The sequence below is a fragment of the Cinclus cinclus genome, chromosome 18 (genome assembly GCF_963662255.1).
Source record: "Cinclus cinclus chromosome 18, bCinCin1.1, whole genome shotgun sequence".
Taxonomy (NCBI): domain Eukaryota; kingdom Metazoa; phylum Chordata; class Aves; order Passeriformes; family Cinclidae; genus Cinclus; species Cinclus cinclus.
Window position 1 is genome coordinate 8,666,528 of NC_085063.1, and position 25,500 is coordinate 8,692,027.

General features: G+C 50.0%; 2 protein-coding genes across 2 annotated transcripts; one reads left to right on the forward strand and one right to left on the reverse strand.

Annotated features, from left to right (window-relative positions):
* The first annotated feature begins 2,736 nt into the window (after positions 1-2,736).
* FNDC11 (fibronectin type III domain containing 11) lies at positions 2,737-3,705 on the forward strand. Its single transcript, XM_062504794.1, has one exon. It carries the CDS (start codon positions 2,737-2,739, stop codon positions 3,703-3,705), a length of 969 nt encoding a protein of 322 aa, XP_062360778.1.
* Positions 3,706-4,270: 565 nt separating this feature from the next.
* On the reverse strand, positions 4,271-24,148 carry HELZ2 (helicase with zinc finger 2). Its single transcript, XM_062505375.1, has 19 exons — positions 23,862-24,148; positions 23,579-23,762; positions 23,090-23,197; positions 22,037-22,560; positions 21,082-21,714; positions 19,196-19,979; positions 18,695-18,770; positions 13,896-17,406; positions 12,990-13,075; positions 12,483-12,614; positions 12,075-12,242; positions 11,716-11,857; positions 11,114-11,230; positions 10,500-10,692; positions 9,571-9,705; positions 9,117-9,335; positions 8,699-8,855; positions 8,026-8,193; positions 4,271-7,552 (listed from the first exon to the last, which is right to left on the reverse strand). The coding sequence occupies exons 1-19, from the start codon at positions 24,131-24,133 to the stop codon at positions 7,428-7,430; spliced, it is 7,734 nt and encodes a 2,577-aa protein (XP_062361359.1). The 5' UTR covers positions 24,134-24,148; the 3' UTR covers positions 4,271-7,427.
* Positions 24,149-25,500: the final 1,352 nt, after the last annotated feature.

Here is a 25,500-nt window from a genome sequence, read left to right on the forward strand (position 1 = left end):
CGGGGAGAAAGCGCCTGGGAAGGAGACGACTGAGGTTTACTGCCATCGCTGCCACGGCTGGGGCGTGGAACGGGATGAGCCTTAAGGTCTCTCCAACCCAAACGATTCCAGGCGTTGTCCTGGTTCGGCCGCACCTCCCCGGGCCGAGGGGTTGCCGTGGCAACGGCCGCGGCCTGCGGGGCCGGGCCGGGCCGGGGAGGGATCCGGCCGGGCCGGGCCGGGCCGCGCCGGGAGTGCCGTACCTGGACACAGCTCCCAGGGTCTGAGGAGCACCTGGACACAGCTCCCGGGGTGTGAGGAGCACCTGGACACAGCTCCCGGGGTGTGAGGAGCACCTGGACACAGCTCCCGGGGTCTGAGGAGCACCTGGACACAGCTCCCGGGGTGTGAGAACTGCCTGGACACAGCTCCCAGGGTGTGAGGAGCACCTGGACACAGCTCCTGGGATCTGAGGAGCACCTGGACACCGCTCCCGGGGTGTGAGGAGCACCTGGACACAGCTCCCGGGGTGTGAGAACTGCCTGGACACCGCTCCCGGGGTGTGAGGAGCACCTGGACACAGCTCCTGGGATCTGAGGAGCACCTGGACGCCGCTCCCGGGGTGTGAGGAGCACCTGGACACAGCTCCTGGGATCTGAGGAGCACCTGGACACAGCTCCCGGGGTATGAGAACTGCCTGGACACAGCTCCTGGGATCTGCCAAGGTGGGCCAGAGACTGAGGGGACAGCCCTTGGGTGTCCCTGCAGCTTCTCCAAAGCGTGGCCTGGGTGAACACAGAGCCCCCTCCTTGGGTGATGCAGCCCCCCTGGCTCCAAACAGAGCAGCAGTGCAGGGAATACAGCCAGCCCTCCCTGGCAGGAGGAGAAAAAAGGGATGTAAAAACATGGAGAAAAGCAAGGGAAAACAAGCACAATGACAGCTCGGTCTGTGGGCAAACACATTGCTCAGCAGAGCCAAATCCCTCCAAGAATGGGGAATGTCACCTGGCACATGTGCTGGTCCTGCTGCTTCATGCACGATGCTGGGAGCTGGCACTGCTTGGGTTTAGGTCGGGTTTTTTTGTGCAAAGAAAAATGTGAAAAGGAAATACAGCTTGTTTTTCTTTTGGTTGACAGCTCTCTTGGAAGATAAAGTTGCAAATGAGTGACTTACTATAAACTGTGGTGCAGCTCAGGGCCAGACAGCTGAAAGGTTTACAAATGCTTGGAATTCCTATGAGGAAGTGTTATTAGCTCTGTTATGAATTTAGGGAAAATGAGGCCAAGAAAAATGGCTTTGTTAAGTACATCTCAAAATCTAGCTTCCACAGGGCATGTAAGAATTAAGATATCTTGATTAGATCTTAGTTTCAGAATACTGTATTTATTTTGTTTTCAAATCAAGTGCATTCATCTTGTGAAAATCAAATATCAGTCTGGGTTCTCATTACAGTATCACTGACAACAGGGACACAGGCATTTATTTAGCTAATTGCTGTTTGTGGTATATAAGCTGTGTGAGCCACAGGCACTTCAGCTAAAGCACAACAGAGAAACACACCTTCCACCTTGGCACAGATGGCACCGTCAGCCAGGGCCCATCTTTGCCAGTAAATGAAGTACAAAATCATCCCAGAATGGTTTGAGTTGGAAAGGACCTTAAAGCTCATTGCATTCCAACCTCCTGCCATGGGCAGGGACACCTTCCACTAGACCTGGTTGCTCTAAGCCCCATCCAACCTGGCCTTGAACACTTCCAGGGATGGGGCAGCCACAGCTTCTCTGGGCACACTGTGCCAGAGCTTCATCACCCTCACAAGTATGAATTTCTTCCTAATATCCAATCCAACCCTGCCCTCTTGTCAGTTTGAGGCCATTCCCCCTTGTCCTGTCACTCCAGGCCCCTATAAACAGCTAAGATGAAGCCAGCAGAAGTGGTACTGCAAGAACCAGTGCTCAAACACCCCCACAGCAAACTGCCACCTGTTTACAGGTGCTTTACATGTGTGGAATTCTCATGCTGAACATTGCAGAAAAGCAAGTAGACCTCATGATCTGAGATGATGCAAAGTAAACCCAAAGAAGGGGAAAGGAGCACATCACAGAAAACACTGTCAGGTTATGACTGTCAATCCACTGGTGAAGGTAGAAGCAAGGAAAACTCTGTAGTTTCTCTTGGAAGCTGTTATGAGGTGGCACTCAGTGGATTGTGTTGTTCTGCCTGCTTTATTCCAGCTCACATGGGGGCAGAGGGTTAATTTGAATCACCAACATGATTATGTAGCTGTAGGAACTGGCTGAGAAGATGGGCCTCAAACCTCAACAGCCTGACAGATTACAAAGAGAAAAATAGGCATCTCCAGAGAGGCAGAAGAATGGTAAGAAATTGCTTACAGGAGTACAAAGACAGCTAATTAGAATGAAACAAGATAATAAGATAGGGAGAAATTTAGGCAGAGTGTATCAGAGAATAGTTCCTGTCAGTGAATCTATTAAGTAGAGGTAGAACCTCTCAAGGGTGGGTAGAGGGAGACCAGTTGGAACACATATAAGTAGAGGATACAAAACATTAGAAACCAGACACGTATAAAGGAAAATTCCTCTGGAACTACATCTAGTCTGACAGTTCTTTATAAGCTAAGCTTTAATTAAGAGAGAAGAGTCACAGCCATGATTGTACTTTCTCACAGCTGCTTTTCCTTTGGTTCTCAATGTTAGTATTGTTGCTTTCCTACACAGCACCCAAGCTTTGGAACCATGGCTAAAGTTTTGCATGAGACTGAAACTACTTTGGACAGTACCACACCCAGAGAACAACAGGATGACAGTGCCAGTGTGGAGCAGTACCTGAGAAACAAAAACATTATTCTGGATTTCCTGCGCTCTGACCTGAACCCCCACCACCTCCAGTACCACTGGAACAAAGTTCATCTTCTGAAGAAGTGTTACTTTTACTTGAAGTTTGAGCCCAGACACGTGTGTGTGAGAGACCAGAACAATATGATGATTTTTGCTGACATCTTGCAAATAGCAAACCCCTGTCAACTCCAGAAGATCAAGAATGTGGGAAAAAAACAGACTGAAATCCAGCTGGCACTTTTAACTGAGCTGTTGGAACAGCTGGAACGAGGTCGGAAGGAGCTGAGCCATTATGTACAGAACTGTGACATGAAAGCTTTCCTCTCCGGGTGGGACTTGAATATAAAAAGAGTGTTCAAGCTCTCCATGTTTTTCAATAAGCTCATTTCCTTGGAAGAGCCAAGGAAGCTCCATGTCAAGCATAGTTTGGTGTCACAGATTCATCTTGGAGGTGCTCTACACCCTCCCATTACTTTTTCTCTCTATACAAAGAAGCCGCCGATTTTTGATCGGGTAGAGTCGTTTGCATGCCAGACCTGGGCCCAGCTCAAGTGGTTCACTGAAAGCCAAGAGTCACACCTTGAACGATGGCAGCTGGAGATCAAGCTGGTGACAGATGACAGTCAAACAGAACCAGGATACGGTCGGACCCAGGAAGTCATCTCCAACCCATGTGTAATCAACCACCTGCTGCCTGGCAGGTTGTACGAGTTCAAAGTGAAGAGATCTGACACTCACACGCTCGTCTACTCGCAGTGGCACGACTGCATTATGTTGAAGACAAAAACTCACCCTGCTGAGGACACCAAGGAAGTCCCCAGCCGCAGCCTGATGAGGCGATTCACGAGACTGACTCCCTCAGTTTAATGGTTTAATGAAAAAGATGAGTAAGAGTAATTAAAAATAAATTGTTTAAAGTTTGCTTAAAATCAATCTTGTTTTGTTTTCAAGAGCAATTGTACAGGTGCCTTCCCAAAATCTTTCCACGTTAGCAGTAACCCATTTGAAATTTCTTGCAAAAGATAACATCTTTAGGCAGCATTTTGGACTCAACACTTTCGTCCCACTGCCAGAGGCAATAGGTGGGAGCAGCCACAACCAGGAAATCTTGTAGGACAGCTCTGAAGCAGAGCACAGGAGACAGAAGCATCTCTACCATCCAGTGCTTTCCATCCACTGAAGGATGCTCAGTGTCAGCTTCTCCAAATGACGTTTTGGGTTTTTGTTGTCCTTCCTCCAAAATACCTGAATTAAACTCTTAAGCTCTTCAAATCACCCCCCCCAGACTTAGTCCATCACTGGTTTCTCTCACACCCTCTACACCCTGTGCCATATAGGTACCTAAGCATGACTTCACCCCTCTATAGTACATGAAAAGATCACTTTAACAAAAAACCAACCAAGACCCAACAATAAATAACCCCCAAATCTCCCGTCAAACAGGGAAGGGTAATACATCAGTATGTAAAAAAAATATTTTTCTGCCAAAAATCTGCAGTTAATTTTCTTTTTTATCATTTTGTTCAGTCCAAACAGAGCTGTCTCCACACAGATTCTAGTCAAACCATCACATAAACAGACCTTTTTAGTCATAAAATTTATTATTTAAATAAATTCAAATCATTTGTACAATTATGGCTTAAATATCAAAAAAGGAATGTTGAGATTCATTCTTATGAACAGTCAAAGCAGATAAAAATATTTGTATCCAAAAGGTCATTTGAGGTTTGCTGCGAGTCACAGACATACAAAAGATAAAAACCTGCCCCATTTCAAGTTCCTTAATTCAGACTTCATGACACCTGACATTTCATTTCTAAAAACCCCAACAATTTATTGCAGTAAATTGATTGTCCTACACAGATCTGTCCAAACCCTTGAAAACAGTCCAGCCAGCCTGATGCTGGGCTCACTACTGGCTGCCTGCATGGGTTCCCCTTGTTCAATTTGTGCTCAAGCTCTAGCTGGTGCCGAGGAAATTAAGTTAATGCTGTTGGATGAGCTGACATTTGTGTCCTGCAGCCATGTGCTTTTGTCTCTAACTGTGGAGAACACAGAGCCTGTGACCAAACAGATGCCCCGGGCACCATGCTGCCAGGGTGTTTCTACTGGGATTACCAAAAGTTTGGTATTTTATGAATATTGCTCGAACATAAAGTTCTTCCAAAAGTAAATTCAAAACTCTGCATGCAAATGAAACTAGGCTAATTTGAACTTTTTTTCCTCTATTGATTTCTATGATTCTCTCCACGAGCATAAGAACAAGAACATGATACACAGCTGTCACTACAGTCTATAAAAAGTTTAATTGCACTTTCTGCTATCCCTGACTATTGCATAACCAGCTCTCCAGGAACCTGCTGACAGCACCAGCAGCCCAAGGGCCCAGCCTGGCTGTAACTGCTGCTTGGCTGCATTTCCTAATCACCAGTTATAAAATACATCCTCAGAAGAAGAAAAAAATAACGTGTATATTGTCTTGCAACACAGAGGCGACCAAGCAAAACATTTCACTCTACCTCCATGGAGTAGAAATACTTTTTTCCCACTAAGGACAAAGGGAGTTGCTTTGTGAGGACTCTCTCTTGGCCAAACCCCCTCCAAGAGCACTGACTAAGCCACTACATCTGGGGTCAGTCTCCTTCTTTGTGTTACATGTATGAAATAACCAGCACAAAACCCAGGGAAGAAACTCTTCACTTACAGGAGATCATGAAAATGAGACCCACTGGTTCTAAACGAACCAAGGTGGCTTTGTTAAATGAAGCTGGCACCTTGCTAAAGTAGTGATCCCAACAATTCCAGCATTTTTTGCAATTCTCCATAGAATCTCGGAGCTAGATGACTGCATTTCAGTAGTCCACAGAATGATCTGCAGACCATCTTATTTTGGAAGTTCAATAATATTTGCTAATCAGGCTGGTGCAGATCTTTTAAGATCCCACGCAGGATGACTTCAAAGAGGAACAATGAATTTTACACCTTACCAGCTTTTACCAAACATCCTTAGAACCAGCAGGAGATACTTACTATGGATTTTTATCCTTCATGGAACTGCCAGCCATATGCCCACTATTATGCTTCAGCAGGAAAAGAGCAGGCCTGGGTGGTCTTTGGCACACAGCTCAAATCCCCCAGAGGCAGACTGCAGGAAGGTAGTTTAAACTAGGAAGAGAACAACAAAACCTCCCCATAAGTTCTGGAGTCAAGTCTAACACAGAGTCATGAGAAGAAACACAGCGTTAAACAGAGACTTTTCCAGACACAATGCTTTCTTATTGCCATTCTTCCACACAGGAAAGGGCCATGCTGGATTTCAGTTGCAAACAGGAAAAAATTCCTCCTACCATAGCGCTGTGGCATCACAGGGATCCACACCACAAAGAAAACTTGTGTGATTGCATCTCAGCTCCATCCCACATGAACACCTAAGGACAGCCAAGCATGTGGTTTGGGGAGAGCCAAGGCAGGCACTTCATACATTCAGAATTGAAATGAGATAAAAGACACCCTCCCTCAAAACTGTCATGTTTCCAAAAGCAGCTCCATGATTCTCAGAGGGCACCATTCACCACAGTAATCTCTACCAGCCACATGTCACTGGGTGAAAGCAGCCTCTCTGGTGAACCACAGATTCCAGCTCACAGCAGTTTGGCTACAGAAAATATAAAAATACATTATACACATACACTCCTTCACTGCTCTTAAAAACTCGGGCCATAAGGCTGTGAAACAAATTCACAGAGTTAAAAGTTAATAAATTAAAAGCAGCTTTAAAAAAAGTAGGGTAGGAAAGGGAGGGGGAATCAATAGGAGATATCAAATAAAATTCTGAACAGTTTAAAATGGGCTGACAAATCCCAATGTTTCCTGGTAGGAGAGGTCCCCGCTTTTCATTGCCTTTATGCTGGTGAGGACAACCTCCTTTGTACAAAAGAATGCATAAATCTATTTACAAAATCACCTTGGCCCTGCCACTGCAATATTTACACGCTCAGAGAACAACATTTTGGCTAGACAAAGCGTGGTGCATGCATCTCTTGTTGCTTTCCTCCTTCACTTAAAAAAAAAAAAGTAAAAAATGAGAAGTCTTAAAAATCTCCTGTCCTTGGATTTAAAATGAGAGGCAGTACTCAAAAGCTTTGGTCCTCCATGGCAAACAGCAGCTTGCTGCACTGCTCCGCTGCTTGCAGTCATTCCACTCTGATGAATGGACTGAGCATTTGATCCCCAAAGTGCAACCCTGACAGCTGGAGAAAATATGTGGACCCTCCCCTGCAGTGGCAGGTAGGATGAGGGTTCTGCTGAGCAACTTACAGTTACAAAAATAGTATCATCATCAGCAAAGTCACATGCCCATCATCTATCTCCAATGCCTTTTTGGTTTGCTAGAATTGAAAGTTCCTGCCGAAGATTGCACTGATTAAAAACACCTCAGGATGCTGAAGCAGATGCTGAAGCTGAGTTGTCACGGTGTGGGAAGCTCTCAGATCCCCCGCTGCATTTGGCTCCGTAGGTCATTGAATAATGGAAAGATTTGGTCCTTCCCAAGGCACACATAACACAGTTCAGGCAGAGAGGGCCCATCCTCACTTGCACAGGGCTCGGGTCCTCCTGACATGGATCTCCTGGGCTGCAGTGCAGCTGTTTTGGCAGTAGTAATGCTGGATCAGTCTCCTCCACAAAGGGTTGCACTCCAGGAGGTACCGGTTCCCTGTGGGCACAGGGATGGGGACGGCAGGTTAGTGGCTAGAAGAGGCTTGGCTGACAATATTTTTGTTTAGAACCTCTAGCTAAGGGGGCTGGGTCACTTGCAGGGACATATCTGTGAAATCCCAGCTCCCTTTTCCATGCTGTCATACCTGTGAGCAGCTTCCCTACACATCACAGCCTACACCTGCCTGATTAGGAGCAAAATGAGCAGTCAGATTTTTGTTAGGACAGAGCTGTGGCATGAAAGTAACAGAAACAGCATGGTCCAAAACATAGGGTGAGAAAAACTAACTGTACTTGTTGTATTCAATCTGTGAATGAGCCCTGCTTTGCCCAGACTTCCCAGTTTCAAAACCCCAGACAAAAGGGCAGAAGAATAAAGCAAGAGCACTGGTTGTACTAGTTTGGATCACCACCCCTTTATCCGAGAATCCTATTCCTCTGAAGGCTTGTGCATTGTCCAAAGATACCAACCTAAGATGCAGAGTCCTTCCTGAGCTCGTGTGATGCCAACATTGACCTGGTTTGGGTCGGTAATAAACCCAAGGTATTTCTTCTGCCAGCTTTTTGTGGGCTTCCTATCAATCTCAGACCGGGGGCAGGAGCGCACAGTTGATAGGATCACATATTTCCATTCACTTCCTAGAAAGTGGAAGCAAACCAGATTTTCTTAGAAGGAAGCATCTGGCCATTTCTCTACTCCACAGGACACTTATTTCTCTACTGCCACCCTCTGGGTTTCTCCATCTTTGGAGGCCTCTGGACTCCTGGTCATTGCTTTTCAAAGAGAACAAATGTCTTCTGGCAGTTCTCTAACACCCTTCTCAGATGTAGAAGCCCAGAATCACAGAATGGTTTTGTTTGGGAGGGACATTCTGTGTTCCAACTTCCCTGACACGGGCAGGGGACCTTTCACTAGAAATCATCCACTAGAGATCCTCCACCTTCCTGCCTTCAACAGCCTCACCCTGCCCAAGCACTCCAGAAACTTCCAAAGGATTTATTATAATCACAAATCACCCAGGAATCTGGTCTTCCATGGCTGAAATGACCCTGGGGTAGGGTTTGCTCCAAGACTGTATGTGTGAGCAGCTCCTCAGGAAGGCAGGAGGGGACAGACCCAACCCTCCCCATCCTGTCCCCACACCTTGACTCTTCATGATGGTGCAGACGGTCACCCCGCGGATGCCCTCCCTCTGTAGGCTCTTGTTGATCTCGGACACCTGGGCGCTGTAGGGGCTCAGGATGGCGATGCTCTCCGGCCGGATGGTGCCACCTAGTGTCAGCTGCTTGGCTATCCTCACCTGGAGAGACCAGCGTCCTGCTCACCTGGGATCTCACCGAGGGAAGAGACCCCCAGCACCCCTCCCCAGGCCGGCGATGCCACCTGCCTTGGGATCACGCCGCCCTACACCTGCCTCTGCCCAGGGGTGTTCTGCTGTGCTCCAGACCCGGGAAGCACCAGGCAGACACTGTTGGTCTTTGTATCTTTATCATCCCCCCCCCAATTCCAGCACAATATCCTCCCTTCTGCATCCCCAGCAATTCCCCAGGACCCGGCTCACCGCCTGTGCCACTTCCTCCAGGTTAGCTTTGGAGTTCTCGTTTCCTTCCTCAGTAGAAATCATGAGGGAGTGCTCCTTCCCTTCCACGTGCCCGAAGATGATGGGGCAGCAGTTGTTGTCTCTGTGGTGGAGCACGCTGAGTTTCCAAACAAGCTGAGGACACGTTTTCAGCCGGTTTTCATAGAACTCCTGGGATGGGAACTCACAAATGCTCTTGTGCTGCCAGAGAAAAGGGGGGAAACTGAGGTGAACAAAACCCAAGAAACTTCTCAGCCTGCAGCATCTTTCTGGTCAGGCTTCACCCACAATGCCATTCTGCTGGAGCTGGCACTGGCATATTCCTAGATATAATCCTGTGTCTAGGAAGGGGAAGCACTAATGGAGACTATCTGATGCTTAAGGCAAGCCTGGGTTTTCTGTGATGGAGAGAAGACAGTCCACAGGAGGGCCTCACCATGCGGTACTGTGTGTCCAGCATCCACGCCTGTCCCTGGTAGCGCTCAAAGAGAGATGTCTCCATGCCAAGGGTCTTGCAGACATCATTGTTAACCACTGGCCGCAGCTGTTTGTGATCCCCCAGCAAAACCACCTGGAAGGAAGAGCAGACACCTCAGCTGTGAGGTGGTGGCACTGCAAAGGCCATCAGCTCTTTGAAAGGTTGTTTGTACATAGACATTCGGTGCTACTTATTTATGTTACGCTTATAGCAACCTTAGCCAAAGACCACACATTGGACATGACATAAAGATCCTGTCCTTGATAATGTTTCCATCTGATGGGAGGAAAACAAAGAACCAGAGAATTCTAGAATCACAGAATGGTTTGGGTTAGAAGGGATGTTGAAGCTCACCTCATTCCAACCCCATGCCATTGACAGTGACACATTCCACTACACCAGCTTGCCCCAAGTCCCAGCCAACCTGGCCTTGAACATTTCCAAGGATGGGACAGCCACAGTTTCTCTGGGCAACCTGTGCCAGGGCCTCACCAACCTCACAGGAAAGAATTTCTTCCTAATATCCAATCTAGCTCTGCCCTCTCTCAGTGTGAAGCCATTCCTCCTTGTCCTGTCACTCCATGCCCTTGTCCAAAGTCCCTCTCCATTGCTCTTGGAACTCCTTTAGGCACTGTAAGGGGTTCTAAGGTCTCTCTGGACCCTTCTCTTCTCCAGGCTGAACAGCCCCAACTGTGTCTATTCTTCTTGTCATGTTAATACTTTGTACCTGGGCCAGAATATTTTTCAGTGGCAGCAGTACACACCCCATAAAGAAGGACAAACCTTAAAATCCTAACAGGTCTTGTAAGAGCAGCATGGTAAAGGACAGAAAATGTTCGAGAGCCCTGAGCAGCTGTCCCAGACACACATCTTTGGCAGGCACATACCTTCTCAGCATGGTGATGGCAGACCAAGGGAATGAGGGTTTCGGGCTCTGTGGACATGGCACACTCATCGATGATTATCTGCCTGACATTGAGGTGCTCCAGGGAGCTGGCAGATGAGACAGAGCAGGTGCACAGGATGACATCGTGACACGCCAGCTGATACGAGCGACCTTGTGTCAACCAAACTTTGTACCTAGTGTTGATGCAGAAAACACCAGGTTATGCATAAGGGAAACACCTCCAGATTCCTCATGTGGGAGCCAGGCAGAGGCTGTGCTTTCCCAAATGATTATGGCTTCACCTCCCTCCCCAGGATAAGCTGGCGTTCCCAGAAAAGGTCATTGGATGGACACTTTAAGAAATGTACTTTGTCCTGAACTCAACAGGGCAGGGGGTGCAGGTGAAGGACTCAAGGGTCACACAGGTAGAACAGGAACTTTGTTCCAGATGAACAGCATCAGTGCAGAAATGATTCTGAGGCTCTGTGCTGTACCTGTAACCTCGAGCTCATCACTTTTTATCATTATTCTGAACACACAGTTTATTAATCTGTGCTCCTGAGTTGGCACACAGCCAAAGTCAGCCATCTCTCTCCAGGGTCTCTTCCTACTCACTCCTTTGTTTCTTCTTCTGTGATCTCCTCTCCGTTCCTCACCCGAGCGTCAAAGTTACAGATATTCTGCCAGAAGGGGCTGGGTGCCCGCCGGATGCGATGATGCAGGATTATTTCACTGAATAAAGAGTCAATATATAAATATTTTCCCTCCACACTGAGACCTGAGAGATTTCTTCTACAGTGAAGCAGCACCACACCACCTGCCTGTGTGGTGAAACCTCATTAACTAAAAAACTCACAGACAAACTTTCCCATCTTTGAAGACCAAATAAAACAACCTCGACGACACAAAATACAACGGCTTCCCTTTAGCAGCTGCAAGCAGGAATGAAGTCAGAGACATTCAGGGTTGTTCCAAAAGAAGACGAAAACATCTAGGGACTTTTCAACAACCTGGATTTCCTGACTAGGAATTTCATGCTACATTAGAGTGCATACATTCACTTGAAAAAATTAATTACAAATTAATTAGAAAGCAGGTTAATAGTGCTGCTCTGCAGTGGTGGAATGAAACTATTAACTGTGGTTTGTTCAGCATTACTGATGCAGAAGCCACATGTCCCCAGCACCCTAGGAGCCTGTATGGCCATGACATCCTACCTGAGTTCACGTTTTGGCTTTGCATCCCGTAGGGATTTGCGGGAGATGTTCCTGTTGCTCCCTGGGTACGGGAATTCCATTGCCTCAATGGCCTCCCCATAAACCCTCAGTGGTCTCAGGTTCTTCATCTTCAGCAGCATCTCTGGAGAAGGAAGGCAGGTCTGCTCAGACAGCACCAGGCACTGGTGATGCTCAGGCCTGTCTCCCCCTGCCCCTCACTCATCATCCCATCTCCACAGGTCCTTGCCCTGCAGTGCAGGGTCTTCTGTAAGGACCAGCCCCACTTTCTGCCCCTCCACACCATGGTCCTCTCTCCCACCAGAACAAGCCACTTCAGGGGCTTAAAAGATAATAGTTACCAGCAACAACATCAACAGACTTGTTGGATGGGCCACAGTACAAGATGCACTTTCTCCTCTTGTCCTTTTCTTCTTCCAAGCATGGTGTTCTGTCCTTCTCAACACTCTCCTCATTCAGTTTATGGAACCAGTAGACGATGTGTGTTCCAACAACAGTCTTGCCTGTGCCTAGCAAAAGAAAGGAGTATTCTGAGAACATTTTGTCTACAACACTCATGCTCTGGATCAGCATCCAGCTGATCAGCCATGAAATAAAATCAAGACTAGAGGGTACTGCCTTGCACAGCTGTGGGTGATGCCAACCCACGTTCCCTTCTCCTGGCTCACCAAGGGTCCTATGGAAAGCAGCAGATGAGCTCTCATCTGACATTTATACCACAGCAGGTGTGTTCTGCTGTCCCCCCTTACCTGGTGGGCCTTGGATGAGCATGAAGGATTTCTTTAGAGCATCCAGAACAGCCTGGTTCTGACTCTTGTTAAGTTTCCAGTTGCTGCCAGGGATATCAAAGGATTTTTGCTGCAGGAATCTGGATTTTGTCACTGTTACAGCAAAGAGCCAAGAAAACAAATTTAATGAAGGTTACCGAGGGCAGCATGGAAGTGATTCAGCAAAAGGGTGCAGCAGGTACCTAGTGATGGTGGTCCATTACAAGACCACCTAGAAATAATCCTTGTCCCATGCCAAGATACTCTGCCCATGAACCATCTTTGAGTCCTGGGGATGACAATCTCAGCCATGCCAGCCACCAGCAGGGCATCCCAAATTACATAGCAGCTCCTCTCATCTCCTTGTCAGGGGAGCCTCCTGGTGTGGTAGCATCACCCCTATGGCAAGGGCCCACAGAAACTGCCAGGGAACCTGCCTGGCCAGAAGCAAGTAGCCACAAGGTTAAAAAGGTTCATATTTGCACTTACATTTTTGAGGAGGTTCGTGGCCAAGGGCGATGCTTTTAGCAAGGTCAGAGGCATACTTGAGCTTCCAAAGTGCCTTTTCTTTCCGTCTGACAGACAAGGAAAAACAGGAATGGATGGAATGTAGCATAAACCAGCAAAAGTTGTAATACAGTTTTGCACAACTGCCTTACTTATTCTTTCTCTCTGCTTTGTTGTTGCATTAGCTCCTTCCATAAAGAACCACAAATAACTTAAACTTATTCTGCTCCTCTCTATCTGGGACCATTTCTCAACTGACTGAAGAGCTGAGCCTGCAAAGATGTTGAGAGCAAGGAACGTAACTCATGTCCCAACTCTGTTTTGCTATGGTCCACCCCATTTTACTGGATTACTTTCCAATATTTCCTAAAATTCATTATGAAAAAGAAAGCACATTCTGCCCTGAGAATGCTAGAGCATTGAGGTGCATAGCAGCCTGTGCTGTGTACAAGGGAGGACAAACTGGACATCAGCTCTGATTTAAAAAGATCAGAACTTCCTTTGCAGCAACAACAAAGGGAAATGATTTGAAAATCAGGGAGCTCTTCCACTAAGGAAACCCCATTACAGGGCTTCACTTGGCCTTTTACAACACAAGATGCAGCAACACAGTAACATAAGAAGCAGGTGATCAGGGAAATTTCAGCACCTTCCTCTGTCTCCCCATTCTCAAGGACAACCAGAAGAGCACAGGACCTCTGTAGAAGGGACCTGAGGAGTACTGCCAGACCCCCAAAGACCCACAGCCCAATACAGTCCAGTCAGAGTAAGGGTAACGGCAGGTTTTTCAGGGGATCAGCCACAGAAGTGAGGAAACCCCATGGGGGTGCAGCAGAGGGGTCCTGTGGGAAGCCAGGTAAATCAGAGCACACTGCTGAGCCCACTTACATGTCTGGCAGCATCTTTGGAATGAGCTCCACTGTGAACCTGGCAGAATCCTGTGAGATCTCCACAGGGATGGTCTCCATAGACATATAGTGGATGTAAAAATTCAAAGTCTGCTGACCAGACCTGTCCGACTTCTCATCATCGCTGAACTCCTCCGTGACCCCATGAGCCACCCAGGTGTAGGTATCAGGATCAACCACAAGTTTGTTCTCTGATTTTCTATTGTCAAGCAAAGACAGGTTCTGGAGGCCATGACTAAGGCATTCCTCATCATTCTGGAGGCTCTTGGGTAGCTTCAGCCCACCTAAACGAATGCACAGGTAACAGTGCAAGAAGTCCACTTCAATGGAGCAGTCCTCCAACCACTTCTTGTTCAGCATAAAGCTCCCTTGCAGCTGTCCTTTGCTTGTCCTTTGCTTTGCCCACTTTATTCTAATATCATGGAAGACAATCGAGTCGTTCTCGGCCACGGCACACGACGCAGACTCCATGGCGCTCATGGGTGCCCACACCTTGTTGTACTCCGTGGTGTTCTTGTACTCGTCCTTGGACTGCAGCGTGGTGTAGGCTGAGAAGCAGTCAATTGGCTTCTCCATGTGCTGCAGGCAGACCTCAAACCCCGGTGTCACACACCACAGCTGCACGAAGGGCACCAGGAAGCCACGGCTGACGTCGGTGGTGAGCTGGAACCACAGCACGTCACCGGCGCTCAGCTCCAGGGACAGCTCCATGTAGTGGGAGCAGGAGCTCTTCCGCACCCAGCCGATGTGCCGGCGGTACAGCTCCTTGCTCTGCTGCAGAAGGGACGCGGCCTTGTCAAACTCCTCGTTCCTGATGGCCGTGAGCACGTCTTGCCACGTCTGGGTGCGAAAGAGGGTGACACCCTTGTCACAGAGGGCTCCTTCCCGCAGGATATGCTCCTTTGTCTCTGCACAGTACACCCTCCTCTTCCAGGTCAGCCTGATACTGTTCCGCTGCTGGATGAACACAGGCTGCTCTACCAACTGAAGGGACCTGTAGCTAATTCTCTGTGGATCTGGAAGACTCTCCTTGTTCAGGGGAAACAAGGCTTTAAAAAACCTGCTCATCTCTTCGATATCCACTACAAAGGCAATCTTCTGCAAGACTTGGTCCTTCAGCTGGCTGGCCATCTGCAGAGAGTGGGCTCTCTTCTCGTACGCCAAAGCCTGGCTATTCTTCCTGTTGAAGTCGTGACAGAGAAACTCAATGTCGTCCACAGAATAGATGAGGGGCTTCTTGCGGAGCACAGAATGAAGGTGCCTCTGGACCACAACATCCACGTACCGGCGGATGGGAGAGGAGGCCCAGGTGTAGGAGTCAACATGCAGGGAGTAATGGCCTGCCTTCGACTGGACAGTGGAGTTGGAGCGACAGAAGTAGGAGCGGCTGAGCAGTCTCCTGAACTCCAGCACCACTGGGGCCAGCTTTGGGTGGATGTCATCAGTGACAACGAGGTCGAGCATCTTCTGGAAGTCATGGGTATTAGCAGCTGACTGCAGGTGCTCCCAGATGGGGTCCAGAAGACTGAACTCCACATTTTTAGGGGAGTCTTGACCAGGAGGCATTTCTCCCAGGTGATGCAAGAGATGAATGGACAAAGGAATGATGTGGCTGTACTTGTTTTTCATCTGTGACAGCTGTGCAAGACTTGGCTCACACTGACACCGGAGAGGAGTGACATTTCTGGTCATCTCCTGGTTGGTGAGGAACTCAGCCACAAAACTATTGAACATGATCATTAACTCCTCTATCATCTGATGGGACCCCCTGTTACCTGGGGAACTTTCCTCATCCAGCCGGTCATAGAAACAATCCTCCTGTAGCCGAAACTTCCGATGGATCCTGGAGAAGTGATAGGCCACAGCTATGCAATCCTCCAGGGTATCAAAATGAAGGGCCTCTGCTGCTCCCCTGTAGCAGTTCTTAATGCAGAGCTCTGCCTCTTCGTAGGACAGCTGCCTGTCTGAGCGGATCACGGAGATGGTGAAGATTCCCTTTAACATCTGATCAGTCTCCTTCTCTATGGTGACAAACAAGGAGATCACGCGTCGATCTTTCTGCGGCAGGAGGCTGCAGACATCTTGGCTGATTTTGGGTGGGAACATGCACAGAGGCTCCTGTTTGGGAGCATAGTAGGTGACACCCCGCTTCTTTGCTTCCAGGTCCAAGGCACTGCCTTTGGGAATTATGCCAGCCACATCTGCAATGTGGATCCCAATCTCATAGTGACGCCCAAGATCCCTAATGCTGATAGCATCGTCCAAATCCCTGGCACCTTCGGGGTCAATAGTGAAGGTCATGTAATTCCGACAGTCCTTCAGAGTTTCCTTGGTGGGATTTATGCTGCTGTTGGAGGTGTATTTGGCTGACTCTCTGATGACAGCAGCTGGGTATTTGTTCTCCAAACCATACTCCAAGGCGAGGATCTTTAAGCCTTCTTCCAAAGTCAGTGCTGCCTGCAGGATCTCTGTTACTATCCCCAAAGGGTAATAAAACCCTTCCCGCCAGGAGATGACCTGGACACAGAAGAACTGGCACCTCCTTGTCTCCTGGTTGATCTTCTCACACCTGACCACTCTGTACTTCCCATTGATAAGCCTGCGGATGGGAACGACATTGGGCTTCTCTTTCAGCCCTGGGACGAAAATTTTGGTGACAGTAGGATCGATGGGTATCATCACACGGGGATCAAACTCATCCATCATGCAGATGAAGATCCGTTCTCTCTCGGCGCGCTTCAGGATGCCCACCACTCTCCCCTGTGGGCGGTGGCTGCTGCTGTCACCTGTGTTGTTCTGCAGGATTTCCACCAGCACCTCATCCCCAGTGAAGGCTGTCCCACAGTTAACTCTGCCTTTGATCTGGATGTTCATGGCAGGGGAGTCATTGAGGGTGAAGGCAGAAGCTCTGTCAAACGCCTCTTTGATCAGCTCACACCTCTTGTACATTTGCGGGTGCATATGCAGGTACTGCTGCATCGTCTGAGAAGAGAAGCTGAAATACTCCCGCTTGTCTTCCCACTGGTTTGAAGCCTCAGACTTCACATTCATCAGCCCTTCATCAGACACTGTCACCATCATGTTCTTGCTCTCATCCAAGAGCTCCTGGAGGATGGGATCATCAGGATTCATGCCCTCACCATCAGAGCTCAAGGAGTCTGTGTCGCTGTCCTCCTCACCCTCCTCCAGGCTCCTGCTCCAGCTCTCCTTGTCATATGCAGCCTGTTTGATCTGAGCCATTGTCAGGTTCTCTGGGAAGATGCTCCCCTTATCGATGCACTGCTGGATGAACCGTTTCCACACCTTGCTGCAGTGGCCATGGGAGCACAAAGCCACAGCATCCCCCACCACAACCACCAGTGACTGAGCCCGGGTCATGATGGTGTTGAGCACTCTGGCCTCGTTGAAGAACTCGAGGTGGTGGGAGGCTGAGACACGCAGGCTCTCGCTGGTGTGCACCGTGCTGATGATTATGACCCGAAACTCACGCCCTGCACCAGAGGGGACAAGGGAAAAGTCACTCATAGGAGCCCAATGGGGAAGACCCTGCCTGGCTGCCACCTGTCTACACTGTGTCACATGGCCATGGACTGATGTAACCCGCTTGGCTGCAACATGGGGGTCACCCAATGTGAGTAAATCAGCTCTTGGGGATTGTGAAATCCTCTGTGCATGAACCAGGATGGACATCACAAGACACCACCACCCCACACCAGGGAGGGAATAGCAGCTTGGAGATGGGATAAAGGCAGAGCACTGGAGCAGTGCAGCCATGGGCACCCATGGAGTAGCCCAGCGTGCCCGGTGCCACCAGCAGCCCCTCCTGGCAAACATGGTAGAGTTTGCTGTGAATCTCAAGTTCCCTGAGGAACTGAGGGTCTTGCAGGAACAAGAGCAGTGATCATTTGCAAGGATCCCTCTCCCCTCAGGAAGAGCTCTGCTGATCACACAAGGAATAACAAACAAGAGGCATCCTAGTGATGTCAGAGGTGGGAAGAGGCTGCAAAGAAAGGGTGTGGATATCACAAACACCCCCTGGGGTCAGTTATTCTCACCACAGGAGCCCCAGCTGCAGTGAAAAAAAAAGATAATGAAAACACCGATGAGTCACACATTAAGTCCTTGAGGACAAAACCAGCCTTATCCCTCTCTTGTCATCCAGAGCTCCTCCTCTAGTGAGCTGTTCCGTGATTGGAACCCACCCTGGTTTCAATTCTCTTCTGTCACTGCCTCCCTCACTGGTTACTTAGGGCTTCACATGATTCACACATACTCAAGTCTCTGGGATGGCACTTATAGGGTTTTTACCCTCCTACAAAGCAACGTCCATATATTTGAAATGAGTTGACAGTTGGGCGCAGATTTAATTCAGTGTGAAATCTTATTCACTCAGGAAAAGACAAAATCAAAGATCTACCAACCAAAAGGGGATGGAAATCAGCCAAAGGCATCCCAGGCACTCCCTCCTAATGGGTGTTACATGGACTGTGGTGGTGGCAGAGACACCAAGAGGGCAGGGGAGCTCTGCCTGACAGCAGCTCCCAGAAAGGTATTTTTCCACAAAAATAGGCAGTAATTTCCATTTTAACAAGGAGGAAAATATAAAGATGTTGGAAACTCCTCTGCTAACACCCCAGTGTCTTTCCCCCCTGTCACAGTGGCTGTAGTGGCTATGGACCCTCCTGTCCACCAGCATGACTGCAAAAGCTGCGTAAGACTCACACACAGAAGACCCCAAAATGCAGCCAGGCTTGAGGGACTGTTGCACAAGACACAAACCTGGCAAATTTTCGTAGTTTTCCACCACCACCTCTTGTAGCTGCTTTTTCCTCAGCTCTTGTCTTGTTGCAGAAACCTGGTAAGAAAGAGGCACAACTGAACTCAGCTCAGAAATGTCACTCACCAAACACCAGGTTCTTCATCCTGCCCAGCTGCAGGTTCCCCAAATTACTTGAAAGCAGCCACATATCTGGGCTGACTTCAGCCAGAGCTCCCACTGCCCTGTCATTAACCTGCCTAGAAGATGCTGATAGAAATGTTTAACTAAGCCATCCCACCATCTCTGCTCCAACCACCCAGGACATGCTACCTAAATGGAGAGTGCCTCAAAAAAACACTGAACATAAGATTTCCTATTTTTAGGGAAAAAAAAACCCCTGCATTTCCTATTTTTACTAGCATAAAAAATAACAAATAGATTAAAAGGTCATTCTTAGGGAGTGTTTAGTCACAGTGCAGGCATAGCCCCCCTCAGGTGGAATGCAGGATTCCCCTACGCACTTGTGTCCCATGGGAGACCACACAGATCTTCTTCAGATCCCGGACACCCCACTCATCTGGCCACCTCTGATAGATCTCCTTCACTTTCTCAATCACTTGTATTATCTCAGAGACATTTTGCCAAGAAATCATGGAGATATCTCTTTCAGCCACACCAGACACATGGCAGAACACGAGGGGATAAATTTCGGGATGGGGTGGGATATTCCCACTGGCTTGGATAGCATTGCCATTGCCGATGTAGAAGTGCTTGGAGATGAACTCAATAATGCCTGCAGTGGAACGATAATTCTCATTGAAGATGATCCTGCTCTTCATGGCCACCTCATGCCTCTCCGTCTGATAGAACTGAAAGAGCCGGTTCAAGAGGGTGTGATCAGCAGATTGTCCACTCCCAACACAGAACAGCTTTGGGGTTATCTGCATGTGGTCCCCAGCCAGGACAATGCGGGTCTCAAAAGTGGCGTAGGAGAGCGGAACCAAAGCTTCGCACTCCAGCATCTGAGCAGCCTCATCGATCATGATGTGGGTGAAGTAGCCTGGGGGAACCTTCAAGTTCTTGGATAGCATGGAGGTGGTGATAATGATGTGGTGCTTGTCAATCTCAGCCTGCGTGGGGTGGCGGAAGGAGCGCTGGTCTGGTGAGAGGCAGCAGTACATCTGGGTGATGGGATCCGTCAGGTTGATGGGCCGGTCCGTGGAGATGATCCGCAGGGGAACAGCCCACGGGTGCCCCATGGTCACATAGTTGTGAAAATACTCCCGGATGTAAATGTCAGCAGCGCTGGAGGGGAACAAAAGGGAAAAGCATCAAGGAATTGTCCTAAATTCTGTGATGCAAAGTTCTCTCTCATCATTCTGCAATGCACATCCAGTTTCTCTCCTGGCTCGAGTGACACCACACTTGTCACAGCAGACATTCACAACTGCACAAAGGAACCAGCGCCTACACAGCCACCAATTCCCAGCCTCTTTCAATAGTATGATTTAAAATAGGAATTGGTATTTGAGGCTACGACATCTCTTGACACTCTTGTGGAAAAATGTGATGTGCCCAACAAAACCTGTGGCCTTGATACTGTCCAGGGCCAAATGACAAGGAGCTCTTCTCGGACAGCAAAACATGCCCATCCCCGGGTGAGACAAGACCTACAGGAGAAGCTTCCGTGCAAGCAAACAGTCTGGAACAGGCTAAGATTAGCAGTCACCATCTATTATGCATTAAAAACTGAGGCAGTAACAGCCTGCAGGGTCGGATGTGGACACTCTTTTCAGTGTAACTGCTCTAATTTTAACAGTCTTGGCCTGGTTTCTCTGAAGGCAGATCCAATGGCATTTAGACCAAATCTGCATTTTCTCTTCCCCAAGCTCTCCCTGGAAAAGTCAATAGATTGGCATGTACACAGAGCCAAACAGTCTTCAAGGGCAACTAGAGCACAATATTATCCCAACTTGGTCAGGCAGCAGCTATCTACTTCTTACAGTAGACAGTAAAGGCTGGAGAAAACTCTCTCTCCAGCCACATTCCCATTTTATGTAAGTTAAGTGTTCAAGGCCAGGATGGACAGGGCTTGGAGCAACCTGATCTAGGGGAAGAGTTTGGAACAAGACAAGCTGTAATATCCTTTCCAAGCCAAACCATTCAGGGATTCTATGAGTCTGTGTTGCCCCTTCCACAAAGACTTCAACCCATGCCAGGCTTCCTCCTAGCAGGAACTAGAGCAGTTTAAGAGAAAATCAATAAAAATTAATTTATTTAAACAAGCAATTGAAATGTACACTGAGAAAAGGGCAGCTCGGCTCTGGCTCATACACCCTGGCTCCCCTTCACCCCTTCAGCGAGCACAGCACCAGCCCACAGTTCTTGTTGCCTCTTCCCTGCTAACCTGTTAGTGTGAGTGCAGATCAGCACCCGTGCATTGGGCTGCTTGAGGATCTCCAAGGTGGCCATGGCCAAGGTGAATGTCTTCCCTGTGCCAAAAGGCCCATAGATGAGCAGAGGTGGGACCTGCCGGCAGGAGGTCGGCTGGCCCGTGATGAAGGAGATGGCTTGTTTCTGCTTGTTATTCCCTCTCTGTGGGGACCCAAGAGAGTAGGGGATGGAGCAACTGACAACATCTGGCAGGACCAGCTTCTCATCCAACAGGCTGTCCACAGCCTGGTGCCACTGCCGGAACAGCATCTGGTCTATTTGGAACTGGATTTCCACCTTGTGGGAGGTGTTTGCCTTGAAGTTCAGCTCTGAGCAGCATCTTCTTGGTATCTGTAGCCAGATGGTCTTCTCGGTGGTGGCTTTATGCTCCACGAAAACTTCATAAACCCGATTGTCCACAGGTGGGTCAAGTGCCAGGAAGGCAGTGGGCACAGACCTGCTCAGCAGGTACCCCTCGTCGGTGTCTGGTGAGAGGTTGTAAGGGGTAGGCACTTCAGCAAACAGCTCCCCAGAGACAGCAAACTTCGCCCCCATGGAGAGGCTCTGCAGCATGGGCGTCAGCGAGATGAGCACACGCAGGTTGAGTCTGAAAGGAGGAAACACCCAAATGAAGAGCAGATAAAGGATCTGTCAGTTCCTGAGCCCTCCCCCATGGAGAGGGGATTGCCACCTACACCCAGAGAGGGCCTGCCAGCCCCACAAGCACATACAGACAGAAACCATGCTCTAGTTAATCCACAGGATGAAACCCAGCAAGCCATCCTTGTTGACAGGTTTCCGGTTTTCTGGGAAGGCACCACAAGACCCAACCAAGAATGGACAGAAGACCCAGGAGAAGCATGGCCCCAAGGGGTTAGCAACAGGCTTGTGGTCCCCAGTGAAGGGGAACCCCAAAAGGGTTCACTTACTTGGAAATCAGAGCCTGCTCAGCTTCTTCCTCATGGAAGAGGAAGCTGTGCATCCTCTCCCGATAGTTGAGCCGGGTGATGGGAACATCTGCACTGCTCTCACTTTGGTAATCCAGTGCCAGAGCAGGAGGTTTGTACTTTGCCAGCAGAATCACATCGTCACCGGTCCTTGGCATGCTGGGGATGATGATCCGGTTACCCCGATCCCACCGCACGAAGTTGACGGGGCGGCTGCTCTCCCTGGTGCTGGGGACGTGCTGGGGGGCATCCCGCCGGCCCACCTTCACCTTGATCTTCTGCATGAGGACGGGGCGCTTGCCGAAGTCAAAGACCACCCACTGCTCGAAGATGCCCAGGATGCAGCACTCCATGCTGACCTCCACCAGCATGGTACGGGGCGAGTAGGACACGGCGGCCACGTGCTCCCCGCAAATGTACTGCAGGCCCCGGGAAAGCCCGTTCCCGGAGAAGTAGAAGTTGACTCCAGGCTCCCGCTTCAGCAGGGCCACATGCTGCAGATGCATCTGCCATTGAGGAGAAGACAGGGACACGGTGAGGACAGCCCATGGGAAGAGCCCAGCAGCTGGTGAGCTGCTCCAGCAGCATTTCCTAGAAAAAGCTGCTAGAAGAACCAAACTCTATGTCAGTCCCACCACAACCTTTTCCTCATGCAATCCTGCAGCCATTACTCTGAGGTCTCAGAGAACCTCAGGTTTCAGTTTAATATCAACCGGTGTGCAGTAAATGCAAAATCTACTTCGGAGAAGACAGTCTTTTTCCCCAAACATCCACAAAATCCTGGTCAGGAAAGCAGCTGAATTATTATTTGTGATGATACAGGGAAAATGTTGAGAGTGGCCAGGTCTGCCCCATGACCACTGCACAAGACAGGAGACACAGTGGCGGCACCCCCTGCACATGGCCCCAGTGCAGGCACCACCTGAGCATCTCCTGAATACCCAACACTTGTCCTCATTTAAACATGCCCAAATCCCCATTTTTCTGCCCCTTGCAGAAATAACAACTAAAAACCGTGCAAAGAACTGAGCTTACCTGAGAGTGGACCTTGAACCGCCATTGGTACTTCTTCTTCCTGTCCTCCAGCTGCACATGCAGAGGCTGCTCACACACAACTTGGACACCCTCAACGTGCTCAGCCATCTGTGGGGAGTCATGAGAGGAGAGGGACTGAAGGCAGCATCCCAGGGACACACCTCAGATCCCTCCAGAGTGCCATCTTCATCTTTGCCTTTATACTACATCCTCCCAAGAGGGATCAAGAGTACATCCTCATATTCCATCCTCACCCACAGCTGTCCCCCACGCAGCAGCCTTGGGAAGCATGAGGACCCAGCATAGCCTGGGTACCCCAGCAGGCTCTCAGGATGCCATGTCTCCAAAGACATGAAGGAAGGAGGATGCCACATTCCTTTTTGCATCCCCATTAGGAAGGTGAGAAGTAGGCTCCATTCCCAAGCTCTCACACCAGAGGATTCTTGTGAAGTGCTGGACCAAAGGGCTCCCACCCTGTGCCCCACTCACAATTAACACCTCGTTGGAGCAAATCCGATACTCAGCAAGGAGCCGGTCCTGGTAGGACAAAAGCCCCTCCTTCAGGGCTTGCTTCTTTTTCTTCACTGAAACCTTCACGCGCTGGATCCACTCCTGCAGCTCCTCTTTGGAATGAGCCTTGGTGCAGCTGTTCCCCATTTCACACACCTCCGCTCTGTAGGGAGAGAGGTGTTCCAGGTGCCACCCATGCCCGGTGGCATGGGGATCCTCAGCTCCCTGCTGCCCCTGCCCTCTTCCCCGTTGGACGTCTTACCTGCTGCACAGTGAGAACTTGGTCAGCCCAAGCGGCGGAGCACGGTGGACCCACTGCATGGAGCTGTCAGCCGAGAGCATCTGCACGTGCTCGATGGAGGAGCAGTGGTTCTCAAAGCTCTCCTGCGAGCTGCAGGTCACCAGGCAGATGTGGCAGTAGAACTGCATGGGCGCGGGCGCCGCCGGCGTGCCTTTGGTTCTGCCAGTGCCCACAGATGGCAGCAGTTCGGAGCGCAGCAATCCATGCTCCCTCTCGGCCTCCCAGACGGCCATCTCCACATCACTGTGGGCAAACTGGCAGCGCTGCGGGCCGTGCCTGCAGGGCTGGCCCCGGGACACGAACCGGCAGTAGGTGAGGGTGTCGATAAACTCGGGGCAGGGCCGGATGGCCGTGTACTGCTGCTTCTTCTGGCTGTCCAGCACCGCGTGCACCAGGAGCGGGTCCCAGCTGTGGTGGGTCTCACAGAGCCACCCGCAGCCACCCACTGTGATGCGCTGGGGGCTGCTGAAAAAACAACGCTTGCAGATCTCCTGGAAGTAGCCCCCGAACTCGCTGGTGATCTCGGTGGCAGCACCGGCAGTCAGGTGGGCGGTGGCAGCAGGGTGGGCCCCCAGCTGCGCCTGCAGCACCGCCGCCTTCAGCCAGCGCCGCTCCAGATGGTGCTCCCTCTCAAAGTTCCAGACCATGGCTTCCTCCACGCTCCAGGCGAAGGTGCACTGGTTCTTGTGCCTGTTGCAGCCCATCCCCATCACGTAGTACCTGCAGACAGCGTAGCGTGCCGGGTTGGGGAAGCCAGGCCGCCGGGACACCTTCCTCCATGCTGTGCTCTTGCGGCTGCGGCAGCGTGCCAGCAGGATCTCGTACATGCACTTGTGCTCCACCTTCTGAGGGTGGTAGGTGATCTCGTTCTCCTTCACACTGCACTTGGAGCAGACCAGGAGCAGCTCCAGCTGCTGCTGGAGGCTGCCCAGTGGCACCTTCGGGCCGTTGGCCGTCGGCATCTTCGGCAGCAGCTTGAGCGTAGCAAAATTAATGGTGGGAAGATCTTAGAAGGTGATGCCGTGGGGAGGAGGTGCCATGGGGTGAGCGCCTTGTCCTAGCTCAGTGCATACCTGCCGGCCATCGATGCAAGATCATGAAGCCTGACAAAAGAACAAGAAACAAGTAACTTAGCAGGAAATATCAGAAAATCCCTGGCTGGGCACACACAGAGGAACAGCCAGGAACCTCACCCAGGCAACCTTGGCGTCAGCACCCTCTCCCCCAGCTTTGTTCCCCCACCAGCTTGGGTCCAAGGGGAGTGTTTTGCAGAGGAATCAGTTCCCAGCGGGGCTCAGCCTGGTCCCCGATGTCCCCATAGAATATCAGCATTTACCATCCAAAGTGGCAAAGCACTGACTGCTCCAGAAGGCCCAGCACAGTCCCCACAGCAGCCAGTGATCTGCCCCGAACCATGGACACATGACCCAACTTCCTCTTCCTGCTGCCAGCACCTGCCCCACCTTGGGTGCCTCCTGCCAACTTTCTCTTTCTTTATCCTGTTTTCTTCCCTGAGTTGGCCAGGCAGCCCCGGCCGAGGGGGAGGAACCTAGCTCCAGCCCCTCAGCCCATCTGCCCCATAGCACAAAAGACTATTTGG

Bases quoted from the DNA above. Each gene is read 5' to 3' on its own strand.
- FNDC11 (XM_062504794.1), top strand. From the start codon at position 2,737: ATGGCTAAAGTTTTGCATGAGACTGAAACTACTTTGGACAGTACCACA.
- HELZ2 (XM_062505375.1), bottom strand. From the start codon at position 24,133: ATGGCCGTCTGGGAGGCCGAGAGGGAGCATGGATTGCTGCGCTCCGAA. The intron at 11,231-11,715 runs GTAGGATGTCAT...CTCTTTATTCAG, and splicing joins AAGCCAAAACGTGAACTCAG to TGAAATAATCCTGCATCATC. The intron at 9,336-9,570 runs GTGAGGCCCTCC...TTTCTCTGGCAG, and splicing joins TGGACACACAGTACCGCATG to CACAAGAGCATTTGTGAGTT.